The sequence below is a fragment of the Cariama cristata genome, unplaced genomic scaffold, assembly GCF_000690535.1.
Source record: "Cariama cristata isolate BGI_N322 unplaced genomic scaffold, ASM69053v1 scaffold5657, whole genome shotgun sequence".
In the NCBI taxonomy this organism is placed as follows: Eukaryota; Metazoa; Chordata; class Aves; order Cariamiformes; family Cariamidae; genus Cariama; species Cariama cristata.
The window spans coordinates 11,669-30,113 of NW_009625951.1; the positions used below are offsets into that span (position 1 = coordinate 11,669).

At 39.8% G+C, this 18,445-nt stretch overlaps 1 protein-coding gene across 1 annotated transcript; it reads right to left on the reverse strand.

Moving 5' to 3' along the window:
• Positions 1-6,177: 6,177 nt before the first annotated feature.
• LOC104156881 (calmodulin-like) lies at positions 6,178-18,135 on the reverse strand. Its single transcript, XM_009703805.1, has 6 exons — positions 18,019-18,135; positions 15,520-15,550; positions 10,102-10,245; positions 9,919-10,025; positions 8,894-9,029; positions 6,178-7,438 (listed from the first exon to the last, which is right to left on the reverse strand). The coding sequence occupies exons 1-6, from the start codon at positions 18,133-18,135 to the stop codon at positions 7,410-7,412; spliced, it is 564 nt and encodes a 187-aa protein (XP_009702107.1). The 3' UTR covers positions 6,178-7,409.
• Positions 18,136-18,445: the final 310 nt, after the last annotated feature.

Consider the following 18,445-nt stretch of genomic DNA (forward strand, 5'->3'; position numbering starts at 1 on the left):
TCAATTTGTCTTTGTTTTAATTAAAAGTTAGTCAAAGCCTGATGAAAGCAGAAACTGATACTGGATCCTAATTGTTTCATCAGTGCCATTAAAATTGGAGGATGGATTCTTATGAAAATTATTGAAATAGCTAATCAATCCAGAGCTAGGGATGTGTTTAAAGGCTAAGAAAAGCCTCTTGTCAGGAAAGGCTCGAGAGCATTCCCCAGAGGGGTACTACCAGGTCAGCAGTGAAATTTTGCCCTTCGGCATGATTGGCAAGGTAGGGTCTGCCTCTCCCCTTTGAGGAAGCAAAGGGCAGCTGAGGTGGAGGATACCATTTATGACTCCTTTCATTCTACTGTGCTAACAGTGAATGGCTATAACCATCAGCATTTTGGGTGAAAACATCCTACTTCGGCTAGGTATAGAAGAGAAGCCTGGATGAGGGCTGAAGAAAGAAACAAACACCTACATTTGAATATTGGATGCATTTTCCCCATGCTTCTGATATAAAATGTAATTGTGTCAGATGTTCTGTGAGAACTGCCAGTTTGCTCAAGACTATTCAGCAGATGACCTCAATAGCTGCTTGCCTACACTTGACAGACAGATTGCAAGGAGGGACTTTTCTCCCTGATGTGGATGAGGAGTAAGGTCTTGGGATTGATGCAGATGCTTCCAATCTGCTTTACTAGCAACTGAATGATTTATTTTTAACTGCTAACATGGCAGGCAGACTTATCTTTAGAGGTAGCCAAGAAAGGACGGACCATGGATATGAAACCTTCCCTACATAAGATTTTCTTCAATTTCATTGCTTTTGTAGTGAAGATTACTCTAAGAGCAAAATAGCAAAATCATTTTATATTTCTCTTTGGCAGCCAAAGAAAGTTTATCAGAACCTTGGCAATAAAACCCACCCTCAAGTGTAACTTACGCCAGATAAATGATGAATCTACAGCACGGCAATTTGGGCCATTCTGTGAGAGACCTCCAGCTTAGATCACGTGGAGATTTCTTCAGGGTACGTGGAGGTGTGCCTCCTCAGTGAAGGGTAGAACATGGGCAAATTCCAGAGAAAGAAAAAGCTGCCAGAAGTAAAGGAGATTTTTTGGGTTGCATTTCTTCCAAATCCCAGTATAGAACCACAAAAAGGTTTTAAAAGGTTTTAGGGGAAGCCACTGCCTGCAGAAACCCCCAGAGTATCAATCCAGTTATAATGCTATAGCATGAGGGTGGAAGAGGATGGAAGAGCTAGCAAAAAGGCATAACTTTCCTGCACGTTTAGCCTGGGCATCACAGTCCATTTCAAAAATGAAGAAAACTTGTCCTACTTGTAGAATAATGAATAATTAAACAGGAAGAACTGCTGAAAGTGCTCATTTGCTTTTACTTTTAGATCATCTTGCAAACTGGCTTGTTAATCTGCCTGGTGGGGATGGTTTCCTCACAGTGAAAGTCAACAGAAGACAATCCTCTAATACTTTTTATCTCAGCAGCCTTTTAAAATGTAACATATGTATAAATGCCAGTATTAATTCCATGGAAAAATACCTAACATTCTCAGAGCTGAAAATGCAAATCAATTATGCACCCTGTCTTAATTCTACCATCTTAAAAAAAGGAAAAAATTCTAATGACATATTATACTGCTTTATGAATTAATTCCAAATTATTGGAAATTTTCACACATCCTAATCCATTAAGCAGCTTTATTTTTAAGCACATTCAAGGCCTTTTGTAAAGACTACACTGACCATAGAGCTTTAGAGTAGACCTTGAATTAAGATTTTTCCTCTTCTGTGTGAATGATTTGGCAGCAACAAAAGACTCTGCATTTCCACTTCGAACACACAGAGCTTCAAAGGCCTCTTTCAAAGGCCTCAAGTTTAGTTCGTATTAGAAAAACAGTGGCTATTTAAGAGGGGGAAAAAAAAGTAACATTTGTAGTAGTCAGAGGCTTAAACACCTTAGAGATGGAACTGAGAAACCCTACACAGTCTGGGGTTGTTGATCATCTAACACTTCACAATAAGAGATTGGGAGGAGGGGAAAAGATCTAAACCTTTTTTTTTGCCTTTTACTCCAATAGCAGTATATTGTTGCTGTGTGAAAAATACAGATCTCTTTAGTTTAAAAAAACCCAGCTCTCACTCCAGAAACAGACAACTTGTTGTACAATCCTGCCAACATAGAAAGCTAGCAGGAATTCCTTCCCTGAAGGGCCATTAGTGGCATTTTTCTGACTGCCAAAAAGCACGTGCCTTTTAAGAAGGTACTACAGGACCAGGGACACGTTGCTGTAATGATACAGTAGGTGACTAACCCAAGCTTGGGGCTTGTCAGTCACAGAAGGAAGGGCAATACCTGTCTGACCTCTGTAAGGTTGCCTTCTCGCACAAGGAACCAGCCAGCACCACAAGAAGATGGCTACCTACAAGATGCTGAGTAGAGAGCTGGTATTGTTTGCTGATCAAGGTGTCAATTACTACTGATAGAAGTTAAACTTCCCTATTAGTAAACCAATACTTTTGAGCAAGTACATGCCTACCCAAAGGTCTTACCAGCAAGATGAGGATTATGCAATTGGAACAATCTAAATACTCTACTCCAGCTGTGGGGGTCACAAACTCAACTGCCACCCTTGCCATTTGAGAACAACCTGAGGAGCAAGCCAGGGGCTCCAGCCGTAGGGTCTTGGTATCGTTCAGAGAATAGCATTGGACTTCGTCTTGCACCAATTATTAGATGTTTGCATCAAACTTATTTTCTTTTCCTCCCACACTGTTCTCCTGATTTTATATTCTTTCATCCTCTTTCTTTTCCTTGACCCTTTCTTTCACTCTTATTTCCAGTTCAACTCCTCCTAAAACAAAAACCAACCCAAAACAGGCCAAGCTGCAGTGGGTGCTGTCATTACCTGACATCCTGTTTGTATGGCAAGATCTTAGAGCAGGAACTATCTGCTACTCTGCACACATAAAGCATCCAGTAAAATGCAGACCTGTTGAAAAGCCTACTGAAACTTCAAATCATGCTATTAACTGTTAAGTTATTGTATCGTATCATCCAACCAGAGTTCTGCAGGGAAGATGCCTTGTCTTTAGGCTAAGGTCACCTTCACCAAATCTTTCATGTTTTAAAAAATCTCATCTTAAGGTATTCCAGTTGGACTAGATCTTTGTGCAATTTCTTGAACAGTATCTCAGGACTGTCAAGTTGAAGACACTGAAATGCCTTCTTCTCCATAGTTCATATTAAAAGAGCCATAGGAATTATTTTTCTAAGGAGTAGCTAGAAAGGAGTCAATTTCAAATAAAAGCTATTTACATCATCCAAAGATGACACTGACATCAGACTTGCACTTATGGGAAACTGGAAAATTAAGGCCTCCATTCCCACTCCAGTATTTTCTGCTTATTTTTGTTTGCAAACTTAGTCTAAGTCCTTAAAAATCCATTTTTTTTTAGTGTATACACAGCTATCAAAGGCTCAATTCTTCAAAGCAGAGTACATGGATAACCTGACAGACTGTGAGTATTCTTGTAGGAGTAAGGACTTTTTTCAAAACCAGAAGCTGGAGCAGATGCAGCATGGTTGTTCTCACTCATCACAAATCTGTACTAATGACAAAGGTAGGTACAAGTAGGAAAAAAAGATAGCTGAGGAGATACTGTAATACAAAAACACAGTTACTCCAACAAACTCTTGTCAGCTTTCTCTGTCCCACAGATGATTTGATCTCCTTGTCAAAGTTCTGTTCAGCATAGATTCATTATGCAGTACCCAAGTTTTTTCAACATTGTCCCTGTCGGCTGGACAGTTTTCCTAATGCTTAGACCGCACACCACGGTTATTCACATATATTGTCATCTCAAATACCTATTGTTCTCACTTGGAAAAAACCAGCTTTTCAAGATTAATTTTACGGAAGTTCCTTGCTAAACTGAACATTTTTAACTGGAAAGTCTATCATTTAATATACTAACTCCGAAATAGAATGAAACTTCTTTAAGTACCCATTACATGAAGACTTCAATGGAAAAGCCACTTTTAAGTGCAGTATTTCAAGAATTTTTAAAGTCTTTCTAGTATTTCCCACCCACCCCCACTGGGAATGGCTGGCAATGACAACTAATCCTGAGCTATGGCAACTCCCCTTACTTACAAAAGTTTGTAAACCAGGTTAACAGAGCTCTTAACCGGACTGAGTTACTGTCCAAGAAACTCGGTCTAGTCACGTAACAGAAGCGATATACACAAAACCAAGAAAGCAGTCATTCTGCTGCTCCTTGTGCTCAGGTTGTTACCAAACAATTCCTGAAAGGGGCTGCTCAGATGCAGATTTAGCTACCTTACTCCTCCAGAGTCAAGTCTTTAGAGACCAGTTACCCCATTTGAAAGACTTAAATACCCAGTATACATATGGATAGGTTCTCCCCCTAAGCCTATACATTAAGGGAACAGCAGTCTTTAGGCATAAGATCTCTCGCCTCATCCCCTAGTTTAGAATAAAACAGCATCACCAGGTGTTTACTGCAGTGTTGTGCCACAGTTGGTTTTGTTCTTGCTATTGTAGTATAGCAAGTAACGAACCCCCACCATATTTCACAGACAGGATGAAGGGTTGTATCTTAGCAAGCTACCAGAAGCTGAACTTGAAATTTCAGAGTATTCCTACATACACACATATCCAGAAATCTGCCTGGAGCGACCCAAGGGCTACCAGTTTCACAACAGCAAAAGCAGCTGCAAATACACCTCAGCCAAAAGGTTCTAGTGATCAACATCATTAGCTTCCACCACACTTCTTTACCCACTGTACCTCAGAAGACATTCTTCCATAGCAGGAAGTACTGGAAAGTATCGCCCCCATTCTGCAGTTAAAGTATGATGTAAACAGGGCTGCAAGACTTCAACAGTCAGGCATTTCATTTAGGCAACAGCAACATGGACACTTAACACTAAACCCAGCAGCTTTGATTCCTGTGACTGAACACTAAGCAGGCAGCAGCCAAAGTGACAGCAAATAAAGGTGTCCTTCTCATCACACATTCTTCACCCATTCCTTTTATGAAATGCAATTATCTCAGCCAAGGCAGTTTTTCATAACAGAGAGGACCCTCTCCTTTTTACCTTAGTCAGATGCTTCCAAATGCATGCTGAGTTGTAGCTGAAGACTGTGGGTCAAAGTGTGACTCCCAGCCTACTAAAAGTCAAGACACCAGATCAGCAAACACAAATCCTTGTCAGATCCTTGTTGCATTACTTACCTCTAAAAATGATACTTCCAATACTCCTGCAATTCAGGATCTTAAGTGGTTGTTCTGATGGTTCTGTCAAATTCTCCTCATCCTGTGGCAGTTTAAGCACCTACGGCTTGTCTCCAGGCTCCGAGGCCACAGGATGAAGACCAGATAGGAAGTGTTTGTTCAGTCACTCATTTTGTAGAAGGCAAACCCTAACTGCTAGAATATTTAGACTGCATAAGCTTCCTCAGTCAGACTGCCAGTGCAAAAGCAACAGTTCTAAGGAATTCTGATGCTGGCAATTTAAACACTTTTGACAAGCCTCCTTTGGAAAACCAACAGAGCTGCTTATAGTCCTTAGAGAGCAGGGCTTTAAAGATCAGTGACCGTAAACATTTGACCAAGTGTTTCTGAAAGCAGGTTCATCAGCTGTCCTAATTTTACATTTTCACTGTAATGATAAATACCTCAAAGACAATTAAAACAGTTTTAAAGCATTAGGTAACTACTCTGCTGGGACCAGTGAGAGCAACCAGATGCAGGGGCCAATGCTTTGTTTTAAAGGCAACCAGAATCCCCAAACAAAATAACCATACAGCATATGTAAGATCAGTCAGTTCTTGCCGGGAGAGTAGAGAGGCAAGGGGCACAAACAGCCTCTGGCATGCTTTGCAGGTCTTGGATTTGTCCTGGGCCAAAACCAGGTTTGTTTTCTGCTTTTTTAAAAAAAAAGTAAAGCTTGACAAAAACACTAGTGTTAGAAGCACATTCATGCTCATTAGCACATCAGTAAGAGAATGTTTCCTTCTGTACTTTGAGCTGACTGCATCCGGAATGGCAACTCAAACACAGCAGTTTCAGAAAAGTCCAGGTGTGAGACTAAGTTACCCCGATGTAGCAGCTGACAGGGAATAAACTCCAAAATAATTAAAAGAAAGCAAACAGGTTTAGTTGTCTGAACAAGGAATTTTAATTTTAGGTCAACTATTGAACTAGGTCAACATCCAGTTCACAATGTCTACAGATAGTGGGCATAGCCAGTCACTACGGTAAGTTTATTGAAGCACCAAGCTCCACACAAGACTGTAAAATACATTTTAAACTACTAGTAAGAAAGCTTCTTCAAGTCAACAATACTATTAAGGGCCAGAGTTTAAGGACTAAGTTTTCACCTTCCAAGCTATTTTAAGACAGCCAATCCATTGCATAAGCAAACCAAACTGCTACATACTGAAACACATAGAGCAGCAACTGTATTGAACAATTCCTGTAAATAATTCAAGGATACATTGAAACAGTATGGGTAAATTGTAATTTTTTATTGGAAAACAAATATACAACTTGGAATGGATTTGAGGCAAATCGTGCCATAAGCAGATTTTTTTTTGAAAATAAGTGGCTAAACAAAGTTTAAAAAGCATAGTAACAAGAGGAGAAAAATGTTCTCTGGTACAGGACCAGCAGTACAAAAAAACTTGTGTACGAGTACCTGGATAAATCACCCGTTTTGCATTAGTGCAACTTAAGTTTCATATTGTTGACTGTCAATCGTCCACAACGTTAAGACTCCACATTTCAACAACATGTTACAGGTATGGCCACAGACAAGTTACTGTGAAGTAAGCTAGGAGAATGATTTTTACAGTGCATTAGCCACATGTATATATACTATTCACATGGTTTTATCCTGGAATTAGCTGCAAGAGTCCTTATCCTTCATCACAGGAAATGGAGTAAACTCCTTTATGTACTGGAGAACTAGAGTCAGCATGTCGCTTTAACTAAGGAATTGCTAATGCATTGTAAACCCTAGCTTACTTTATGTAACTTGCTACACTAGTCATACCTAAGTCTCCTAAAGAAAGCTACTTTTTTTTTTTAAACAGACAACCCAGATGTTCCCTCAATTAACCAACTCCATCTAACTTTAGATGTGCAGAAGGGCTTAAATATCCAGAGTAAGCCACATGCAACATTTGTTACTTAGATCAATTTTCCAAAAATCAGAACAATGACAGTAAGATAAAGGAGAAAAACATGGAGGAATGGCCTTCTAATTACTATACATGCATAATCTTTTGACAGTAAGGGAAAAACCTTTTACAGATAAGTTACAAACAGAGAAAAGGCAAATAAACAATTTTGTACAAGAAATTTAACACATTCTGTACAACGTCTTCACTTCGCTGTCATCATTTGTACAAACTCTGTAAAAGGAAAGAGTTGCATAAGAGTTAGAGAAAAATCTGAATTGCAAGATCTGAGAAGTGACCTGCCTTAGCAGTACTGAGCACTGTTTCAAAACTATGTTTTCAGTTACATTCAAAAAAAGCATCTTCAAGACAGTCCCCTTTTTCCACTAATCACACCTAAAAACCCTCCTATTTTTCAATGGCAAAAGGCCTCTACTTTTATCAAAACAAGCTGGTCCCTCAGTGAACTGCGGAACAGCCTTACTTCCAACATAAAACATTACACAGGGTTCTCATGCCCACCAACTTACAGGTAGGCATAAGGTATCCAAGAATGACAAAGAGATGAGTAGAAATTGGGCTGAAGTGATCATCAGTTAAGTAGGTGTACAAGCAAGACATTGCATTGGTTTGAATTTTTTTTTTTCCAAAGCAGAATAGCTCAAGTCTTACTCTTTTGCCTGACCAGCTTCAAGCAACCAAACCGTTGCTTATTCAGAGCACACTGGAAGTTAGACCCCACAAAACAGGATTCTTCACTTATCTTGCTGAACCATAGTTTGAACAGGTACAATAACAAGAAGAAACTGAGAACCTACCAAGAACTAAGTGGTTGCTCAAGTTTCAAAAGAGCAACTGGAAACAAGAGGGATGCCTACCCTCTTCTAGTGCCAGCCTCTCAGTCTGTTCCCCAAGTACAGTTATGGAGCAGCAGGCTTGCTCATAAAAATGCCTTTTTGCTCACAGATGAGTGCTCATCCTGAAGCCATAACCAAAAAGGCCTTAAAGGGAACCCACACCTACACTTCAGAAACAGTAAGGGTATTATCTGAAAATACCCTAGCTCTTTTCTACAAGACATTCAGAAAGTTAAAGTGAAAACAAGCTTAGTGCTTCTGAGCTGCAAGCAATTGTCTAACAGAAATGAAATCATGCAAGTAGGAGTTAAATTTCAATGCCAGAAAGAAGGAAGGAAATAAAAATAAGCTACTGCTGCAGCTGATTTGTGTAAGTTATTTAAGAGGTCTTCTAAAGGTCTTGAAATTTCTGCGTATTTTAGAGGGCTTTCCCCCTTTAATTAGTAATTTTACAAGCATTAATTGATAATGAGTGACTTGCTACAGTCAGATCAACATTCATTAGTGCATGGAACAGTACAAACAGCATGTGAACATCGCAGCTAGCTTCCTTATTCTAATGGTCATTAGATTTAGAAAGTTATTTCTTACACTGCACAGTCGAATAGTCATTTTTTGCCTTTGGCACAAAAGTAGCAATAACACAGTCAAACTTAAACCTATTTAAAGGTACATGATGTACATACTAAAAGATTAGCTCAAAGGAACACTAACTGTTGACAAGATCTCATCTGAACATTGTCCTATTTAAACTTGGTGTGGCTATCAGCATCTACACAAGTCACAAGCATGAGAAGCACTACACAAAAAAAAATGGTTAACAACTCCTTACCTTCATAGTTTACTTGACCATCACCATCAATGTCTGCTTCCCTAATCATTTCATCAACTTCTTCATCTGTTAGCTTCTCCCCAAGATTTGTCATCACATGACGGAGTTCTGCAGCACTAATGTAACCATTACCATCCTAGGAGGGGAAAAAAACCACAAGACTGGAATTTATCTAAAGTCTAGCAACTTAGCTATAACTTAAGAATATTGCAGAGCAAGCTGAACATTAAGAAGTTTGCATAGCTTTAACCACTAGCATTTGCACAAGACAAGTGAGAGCTGTAAGCACATCTTCACAACTGTCCAGGATCTTAGTCTTAAAAGACATTTTAAAAACAACTTATCCAATACAGTCTACTTTGGCTGTCCTATCCCAAGACTTTTTTAATCACTGACAAAGCGATCGGCACCTTTTGCAACCATTTTAGGAGGGAGATGCCTATTCAATCATGTGACTGGTTCAAGTGTCTACTTCTTAGAACAGAAGCTACTGATCTCATCCACCTATTCCATGGGAGCCCAGCATGAAGCCACAAGGCCTTCAGAGACCACTTTCACGTATTCCACCCTAGCTGGGAGACGGGATACCAAAGTACTAGTAGCATATATACTAACTCTGGACCAACTTTTTCTTCCCCACACCGCAAAGTACTTAACATCATATATTTTCTGTTTAAAAGTGCATCTTACTTAAGCTGAGTAATTTTAGACTCATTTAGCAATTTAACTCTAAGTGAAAGATTTAAAAGATTACCATTTTAAACATTTAAACAATTTCCCTGCCAGCCTCGTATAAGTATTTTAGTATCATAGCAAGTGACAGCTTAATAGTATCACCCACTACTATCATGATGACTCATTTGACTTTCAGTTACAGTACCACAGTAGACTGAACTTTAGGGTGAGTAGGTAACCTAGAGGTTCTAGATGACAGGTCTGCAGACACCCCTCAAATCAGTAAATAAGCTCATTAGAAGCCAGATCGAGTTTTCTTAACAGAAATATTAAGGTAAACATTTTAGTACCTTGTCAAACACACGGAACGCTTCTCTAATTTCTTCTTCACTATCTGTATCTTTCATTTTTCTTGCCATCATTGTCAGAAACTCTGGAAAGTCAATTGTGCCATTGCCTGCAAGATAGTTACTTTGTTAAAAAAACCCATGTTTTATGCACTTTTAATAAATTACTTATTAGTAAAATCTTACCATCAGCATCTACTTCATTGATCATATCCTGTAGCTCTGCTTCTGTGGGGTTTTGACCAAGCGATCTCATCACTGTCCCCAACTCCTTTGTAGTTATAGTACCATCACCATCCTTGTCAAATAGTGAAAAAGCTTCTTTGAATTCTGTACAGCAACAAAACAGGAATTAATCCTTTTGGCTTTGAAATGTTAAGTTTACTTAATCATAAGAATCCTTTGCTGCTTATTGTTGTAAATTGCAACACTTGATTTCATTCTCTTAAGAAAATTTCAGTATACTGCTCAGTCTGCTGTAACTGTAATGCCAATATGGAAGCACCAGCATCTGGAAAACAACCTGCCAGTCTACCAATCAACCACATTTTGACTTAAATAAGATGGGAGATCCTCCATTTCAAAAGTACTCAGATGTTTGCTGCTATTTATCTTGAACAAGGATCCCTAATACAGAGCTGAAAGGAATAGCTACCTGCAACTAGAACAATCCATATCCTTGGTAGGAACTGTTTCTCTCATGAGAAACTAATACAAAATTACTTTGAGAAAGCTGAAAAGTGGTACTTACAATACAAATGCTACAGTTTAATAGCTCTTCTATTACTAATGGAGGAGAGGGTCAATGGAAAAAAGGTAGAATCAGACCAAACTAAAACCAGTTTCTCATTATAACTCACTTTTGCTGGACATGCAAGTCTGAACAGTATATGCTACATGAAGCTGCAGTACCTAGCACCACAGGTCTTAACATTTGGCCATACCTAGCTAAAAAGGAACTTCTCCCAGCTCTCTCCCCCACTGGACTTCCACAGTTCTTCACTCTATATATACACACACACAACTCCAGTTGGTTGTTCAAGCAGGAAAACCACTGGAGTCTTAATTTCTGAAAAGCTGTGTAGAAAATTGCTTCAGTTCTACTGTATCCTGAAGCCACCTTCATAGAACTAGTCAAAAACAGTTGTAAGACTGCTTAACTGTGTTTCAATGCTACCTCTTAACCCCCCACAATGGCTGTATTGTAGCCAGCAATATTAATACAAGCATAACATGTTTAATTGTCCAGTCCAAAAATCAAGTTGGTTTCAATCCATGCCATCTGTTTGTCTTTGGCCACAGACCTTGAACTAGCTCACTGGACTGCAATAACTCATACACAAATTACAGTTAAACACGAAAAACTGATCTATTCCCTTGTACAGTTCAGATCCTTTTACAGCTTTCAAGGCACCAGAGAACATGCCTTTAGAGAACTCGGTAGCTCAAGGGTACTCCTGCATCAGAAATACCTCCAACAGTTAATTTTTTTCAACATTTCCAAGCACCCAGCTTTCCAGATGGTGGGTTTCCCAGACCAGAATTAGTCACAGTGAACTGCATGAAGTCTTACTTCATCCATTTCATACTCTGAAACACTCGAGGTGAGTACAAGCTGGCAAGTGTTAAAAATGCAGCTACAAAAATAGGCTTTTTATAGTTCACAAATGCAGCTATAACACCAGAGCCACAGTTGAGTCCCATCCAGGAAAAAACACACTCTTCTACATCTAAAAGTCTGAAGTGTTCCAAAAGCCAACTCCCACTGTTTAGCACACAAGAATCAGAGCAAGGCTACCGCAGGACCAGATGTAACAGTTTGAAGCCACTGCTGTATAATCACAAAGCAAAAACAGGTCTACCCAAAGGGGCAGCTAGAACTTGTACCCACAGTAACCTCCAATCAGTCTTTGGGGCTAGTTTCAGTTAGCTTGGAGGCAACAAGTAAGTTTATTAGAAGTAAAGTTTTACACAAGGGAAGAACAGGCTTTTGGGTCAAGCCTAGTAGAGAAGTTCATGGTCTATCATGGAAGGACTTCAGAAGGGTAACACTGAGTCTTCATCAGGAGTCAGGTACTGAACTGTTATTCAAAATGTTTAGCTGTTAACTACTTCATCCTTAGCTTGAAGGTCAACTGTCACTAACCCAAACATGAACCAGACTTCACAGTACTGCAATGATCCTAGTTAGAAATTTTTTTAACACACAAAATGCAAAGACTCACTTGCTATAACATGGGTCATTCAGTGGTATATTCTGAACACTTGAAATGAACCGCTGAAAGGACAACTCTCTAACCTTCTTGTACTCAAAGCTACTGTAGGCTAAGAAACAACCAGCTATAAATCACCACCATAAAGTCAAGTCAGTCAAGGATCCTCATATTCCCATTTGACATGCTAAATCAAGTGAGGAATACCATTAAAATACCTCTTTAACCACTTCTAGGAACCACCTCCAGTAATTAGAACAAAAGAATAACAATCTATGCAGATACAGTTTAGATTAGAACAAGGACAACATAGCATAGCTTTGGAGGATTTACAGCATGGGCCAGTGAAGGCAGTTATGAAATACTGAAGTTTAGTGAGCAACTCAATTCTGGCTTCCTACAACACAAGATTATAAAACACACCTCCCACACTTAAGAAACACCTTATGACTCCATGTAATACGTAAAGCAAGCCCTCCCTCTATTCAACACTCCTCCACATAAAACTGTGAATGAAAATTCTCTTGTATCCTAGGTAAGGCTAACCTGTCAGAAACCTGAGGACAGTGCCAGCAGAACCACTCATCTTCAGGCCAGCCTACAAGGCTTCAGCCTTTCCTCCTTCTGAAAAAACACACTGAATAAGAGAAAAGATTACTTCCAGGCCCCACAAAAGAAAGGCTAGTCCAACAGGATGTGAATTCTAACACCCTAGCTCAAAATGTTCTATCTAACAATAGGTTCTGAGGCATCTCTGCACCACACCACCTTTCTAGATGAACTGGCAAGTCTTCAGTGACCTAGTATGTTCAGCGAACCAGAACAACCATTCCCACTCTCACACAGTTTAGCCAGCTATGTCTGGAACTTTTATAGCAGAATGTCAATTGTTCTCTTCACAGCTTTCAGGAGTTCAACACTTAAACATGACTATTTCTACTATGAAATAAATTCTAAATAACTCTTGTGGTCAGATCCCCAACAGAGAACCACAGCACACTAAAGGAACAAGGCATAATGAACACCATACATAGACTTGTTCAGAGAACCCATTTAGACCTCTCTGAGGTCTAGTGCAAGCAAGTATAGCTCACCAGACCAGTTGCTTTGGGACAAAAGCATCTTTAGACTTCCCCCCACCGCCACCGCATCAAATAGTCCTGATCTATATACCTTTTCTAGTAAAACTTTTAACCAAAGGGATATTATTTGACTCTGCAACTTCAATTTTTACTGAATGAAGCTGCAACTCACATTCACATTCTGTACCTACTCAGCTTTCAAAATTAGTCTTTCATATGAACAAAATGTGGCAAGTCTTTCAACCCTACCTATAATGGCAAGAGGCTTCAGTCCTATATGATCAATGAGTTCCATAGGAAATAACATCTGGAATCTTTAACAACTGCATTCTGGTCCTTCACCACAGAGGTAGAAGATTTGTTTTAAGCGCAGGAGAAATGGGGCTTTAACTACTTTGGCCTTCTATTTAAGAAAGGGAATGTTGTCTCTACCTTGTAATACCAACATTCCCTACCTTGTAGTACCATTTTCTTAAGACTGCCCTCAAATCAAAAGCTAAGTATCTTCAGGTAAGCTGAAATGGAATGGCAGGGGGCTCAAGCCTTTAAAACCACACAGTCTCTGTAAAACACGCAAACCAAACCTGTTAACAGTTTTCCCATCAAGACACTGGCCTTCAACAGCAAAACTAAGCAGACTACTTAGTCAGCTGCAACCCTTCCTAAGCAGCGTTAGGGAACTATCCCTAGCAGACGAGCAGTGGGCTTATGTCTTCACATCGGCGGTTTAATGGTTTACTTGCAGACTCATTTGCTCCATGAAATACCATAGCTGAACTGGAAGTGGCAGGCCATTTTACACTGGATACTAAGTTATACTTTTATTCTTTCCACACAGATGAAAACCCTCTATTCCAGTATGACAAGGTTTTAATTCTCACTTTTGGTTCCAAGAACTATATTATCATTACTGAATAGCTAACATTTGCACTAATCCCAAAGTACTGTTAATAAGCTTCCTGTTAGTATTCCATAATCAGCTACATCAACTAATAAAGCTTCTACAGTTAAGAACTAGAACAACGAACCACTATTGAAAAGACAGTGAAAATTGATAAAAGTCTGCTCCAACTAAACTGATCACAAAACCCTCAGGATACGTAGGCCACTGCCAGAAAAAAAATAAAAAAATCTCAAGTTGAACTAGATTTGGCTTGTGCTTACTCATAAGACAGTGCCATGGCAACAAGTAAATAGACTAAGGACTTTCCACAAAACCATAATTAGTCTCCTATGAGTTAAAGCAAGCTTCTGAAGTCTAAAAGCTACAGAAGAATGTTCTTACACTTCAAATTTGGCAATTATGGTAAAAACAAACTAGCTCATTATGACACTTCTGTTTAATACAGTGTCTTCAAGAGCTACACTGTAGTTAAATAGCAAGACCATTAGACACTTTTTTGTATGCTTGACCTGGTACTATTGGATTAGCAGAGCCCTAACACCCTCTAAAATCATTTCACATGACAGTTACGCACACTGAGACTTTCTAGTATTAACACGATACCCTTGTCAGATCAAAAAACAAAGTTTTTCAGTGTCCATGGCAAGGTTGAATTCTGCATTAGCAGCCTTAAGTCACATCAATTACTGAAGTTGAAATCAGTCTTCAGAGAGCAGTGACAGATACTAGTCTGTGAAGCCTACATGAGTAGGAGACATGATAATCAGAAGTTTTAGCCACTACCAAAAAGTGGTCTGTCTGTTAGTTGTAGGGGGGCAATACTAAAATTTAAGAGATGCATATTTAAGCATTTTGCAGCATGCACCAGACCATCAGAACAGTGCACAGAACACTTGTGTCCAAGTACATAATGCAATTCCAAATATGGAATATCAAGGTCTGTCATCATGAAGCCAGTCTCTGCTGTCATCAAAAACAGCCACTCTGAAATATCTCTGCTGACAGGAGACTGCAAAGTAAATTATTTTTGCCTCCTGTTAGAAGAGTACTACAGATTCCAAGTCTTCACCAGAGATTCCCCCTGCTCCCCCACTGCCTTTCAGTTTGCACTTGGGACAATCCTGTAGTCTCAAGAGAAAAACAAAAACACAGAGTCCCAAGTCTACTAGCTAGTAAAGCTGTGAGGATTGTCTGTCTATTCTAGGGGACAAAACTTCAGATTCATTGTATCCACAGTGCTTTTACAGTACATAAGCCTTTAAAACTTCGGTGACAAATTAAAACATTCCACAATACTTCTTTAGTATTTAAGAAAGCTAAATATCTTGTGTAACAGAGACTGTCACTGGATTAAGAGATGTACCAGGTCAAGTAGGAGTAGCAACACAGCACGTAAAAGCCTCACCTGCAATCTGCTCTTCTGTCAGTTGATCAGCCTGCAATAAAACAGAATATCATTATATTTGTAGCGAAAGTTCAAGGTAAAATAAGACAGACTTATAGAGGCCTTTAAATACAGCAGCTGCTCTTCAGGACTTAGCTGTAGCATTCTGAAAGAGTTCTAACTAACAAAGCTCAAAAGTCATCAGGATTGCTTACTAAGTAAGAACTGGCAGCCTGTCCTCATTTCCTGACCCTACAATATCTGGGACACCCAAATAATGGATTACCATGTGTATCAATCAATTACTCAAGCAACACTAGCCAAGTCAAGGCACACAGGTCCCCCTAGACTGGTTTTAAAAACTCATTAACACAGCAAACCACTGGTAGTAATACTTTGGTAAGCTAGCCTCAGCTTTAACATTAAACACTTTAGGTCTAAGTAATGCAGCAGTAACTCCCAAATCCCAAATTTAAGGCAGACTAGTCTTTTCTGCTAGGTTACAAGGCTATAATTAGAAAAATATACTCTTCTCTAGAATTAAATCATCCTTTGATTAACGAAGCTTCATGTCCAAGATCTGGCCATAAAAAAAAAAAAAGAGTCCATATAATGAGTATGAGCAGCTTCAGCCCAAACTGGTAATGTCACTGCATTTGTCATATGGCTGTCTAGATTTTCTTTTTCAGCCTGTTGTCTCCAGACTCAAGTAGCATAACACAGTTTACAGGGCCACTAGAGAAAGGTTCAATGGTGTAAGACATATAGCTTCTGTACCAGTTGGGTAAGGCCCAGTTTAAACCTCATTTTGCTCTATCATTGAACAGTTTTGAATCAACTGGATTTGACAGCAATTAAAAAAAACCCTCAGTCTTCAAGGCCAAATCCAAAAAGGACTTCACTCTTGAAAGAGTAGAAAGGTATTTGTGGACTGTAGAAATACTTTCCCTATGTTTTCAAGTCAGCTGATTCTTCAAACAAATTCTGGATAGCTTCAGTTGAATTGCAGTAATAAGGCCACAGATTTCCTTCAAGGAAGCTCCTTGAGTTCTGCATCCCATAGTACTCCACTGAAGAGTCAAAAAAACCCTTTTAAAATACAGACGAGATACACTTACTGCCCAAGTTCAACACTACTTTTTTAGTTTGGTTCCTATTGTGACCATTTCAGCAACAATCTTTTTATAATTACTCCAATACTGACAGTAAGAAGCATGTTCAGCCATCAGCTGTGCCCACAGAGGCATCTCTACATATTAGTCATCTGCCAATTAAATACTTAGAAAAAGGTATACACACCACCTGTCCATTTTTACTTTACTAATTTCCATTTGATTTACCTTTCTATATTGCATACAAACATAGAAGTTACCAGCTTCTGGTTATTCTTCCTGTAACAGAAGTGAAGTCACCTGCTCAAGTAACTGTACAAGAGCTAACCTGCTTACAAAACCCACACATGCAATACAGCAACAGCCCAAGATAAAGGCCACAATCAATGATTTTTCAGACTGCCTGTGGCTCACCTACTCTAAGAATTAAGACCACACTACTGAGCAACTTCCAAAAGAGCAGCCAACAGGTATTTGCAGCTACAGACTCCATTTGTTCCTATTTCAGCAGCCATAGGAAGTATTCCCATGCAGGTTCAACTTTTTGTTTTAAAAAAATCCCATGAGGTAGTCTAGGGTGGCAGCAACACTGCTGAGAACATCAAATCAACACTAGGCTTTGAGATGGAAGCCTAACAGATCTTCACTTGTCTGGAGTGTATTATTAACACAGACAGACTCATACCTTTGCATACTATTTACATTTTTATTGCTCGAGTGAAGAGAATGATGTGCTACATTTCTGTAGGATATTTATATCCACAGAAAGCTGTAGATCAGATTTAAGTAGCAAGAACCTAGTTTATTTAGGTCAATACTTATGGGTTACCAAGTTGAGTCACATATTGTTTTATATAAACAGTTTTATATAAAGACATGACATTAAGCAGCATTGAAGCTGTTTAGTGTTCCCAAACTCTTCCTCTCTAACTCTTCCAGCAACTTCAAACATCCTATAGCCACTAACCATGAATTTGGATAAGCACTGTCAGTACCCGTAAGAGATGCAGCGTTTGAGAACAGCACAAAGTTTATTAGACACCACAGGTATAGGGCAGTCGAAAGATAAGCGAGGAGGTGGGGCAAGGCTAAGCAAACACCATCTGTACTCTGCAGCGCCAGGCTCTGCAGGGACCGCTGCGCCACAGCAGCACAAGGCGGAGCCAGGACCCAGCCAGACTGCCCCATCGCTCCCTGCCGTGCCGCCCAGGCGAGGGCTACCAGCCCGGATCCCCGCCTGCCAAAAAAAATTCCGAGAGGGGAGGAGTTCTTTGTCCTGAATGTAAGCTAGATACTCGCGCACCATACGTGTGGCAGTACGCACACCTTCAGGGAGTGCGACCCAACTTCAGAAGCAAACAGTTAAATTACTAACACGCCTATGCTGAAGTTTTGACGTGCCCCTTACCATGGCCAAGATCCACCTGAAAACCTCCTTTGATGAAGTCAGGGAACCCATCACAGCTTTGACACGGCACTCTGATTCATGCTGCAGCACTTTCATTTTCACTGCAATAGCTCCCATCCCCCCGCCCCCAGATTATGTTGAGGGCCTGACAAAGAATCTAAGCCTCCTAGGAAAGAAGGGGAGCTGCTGTGTGCGCAGCGGCTTCAGCGGCACACGCAGCCTCTAGAGGTAGCGTTTCACTACAGCCCTGGCTGCTACGCAGTAGGCAGTTTGGAAGATCCTCAACAGAGCTGACGAACACCGCCCGACCAGAGCTATCTGGAAGTCACAGAACAGATGACACCGTTCCCCTCCAAAACTTGGCATTTTGGTATACTTCACAGGTGTCAGATGTGAATGGATAGTTCTCTTCTGGCAAGATTAACTA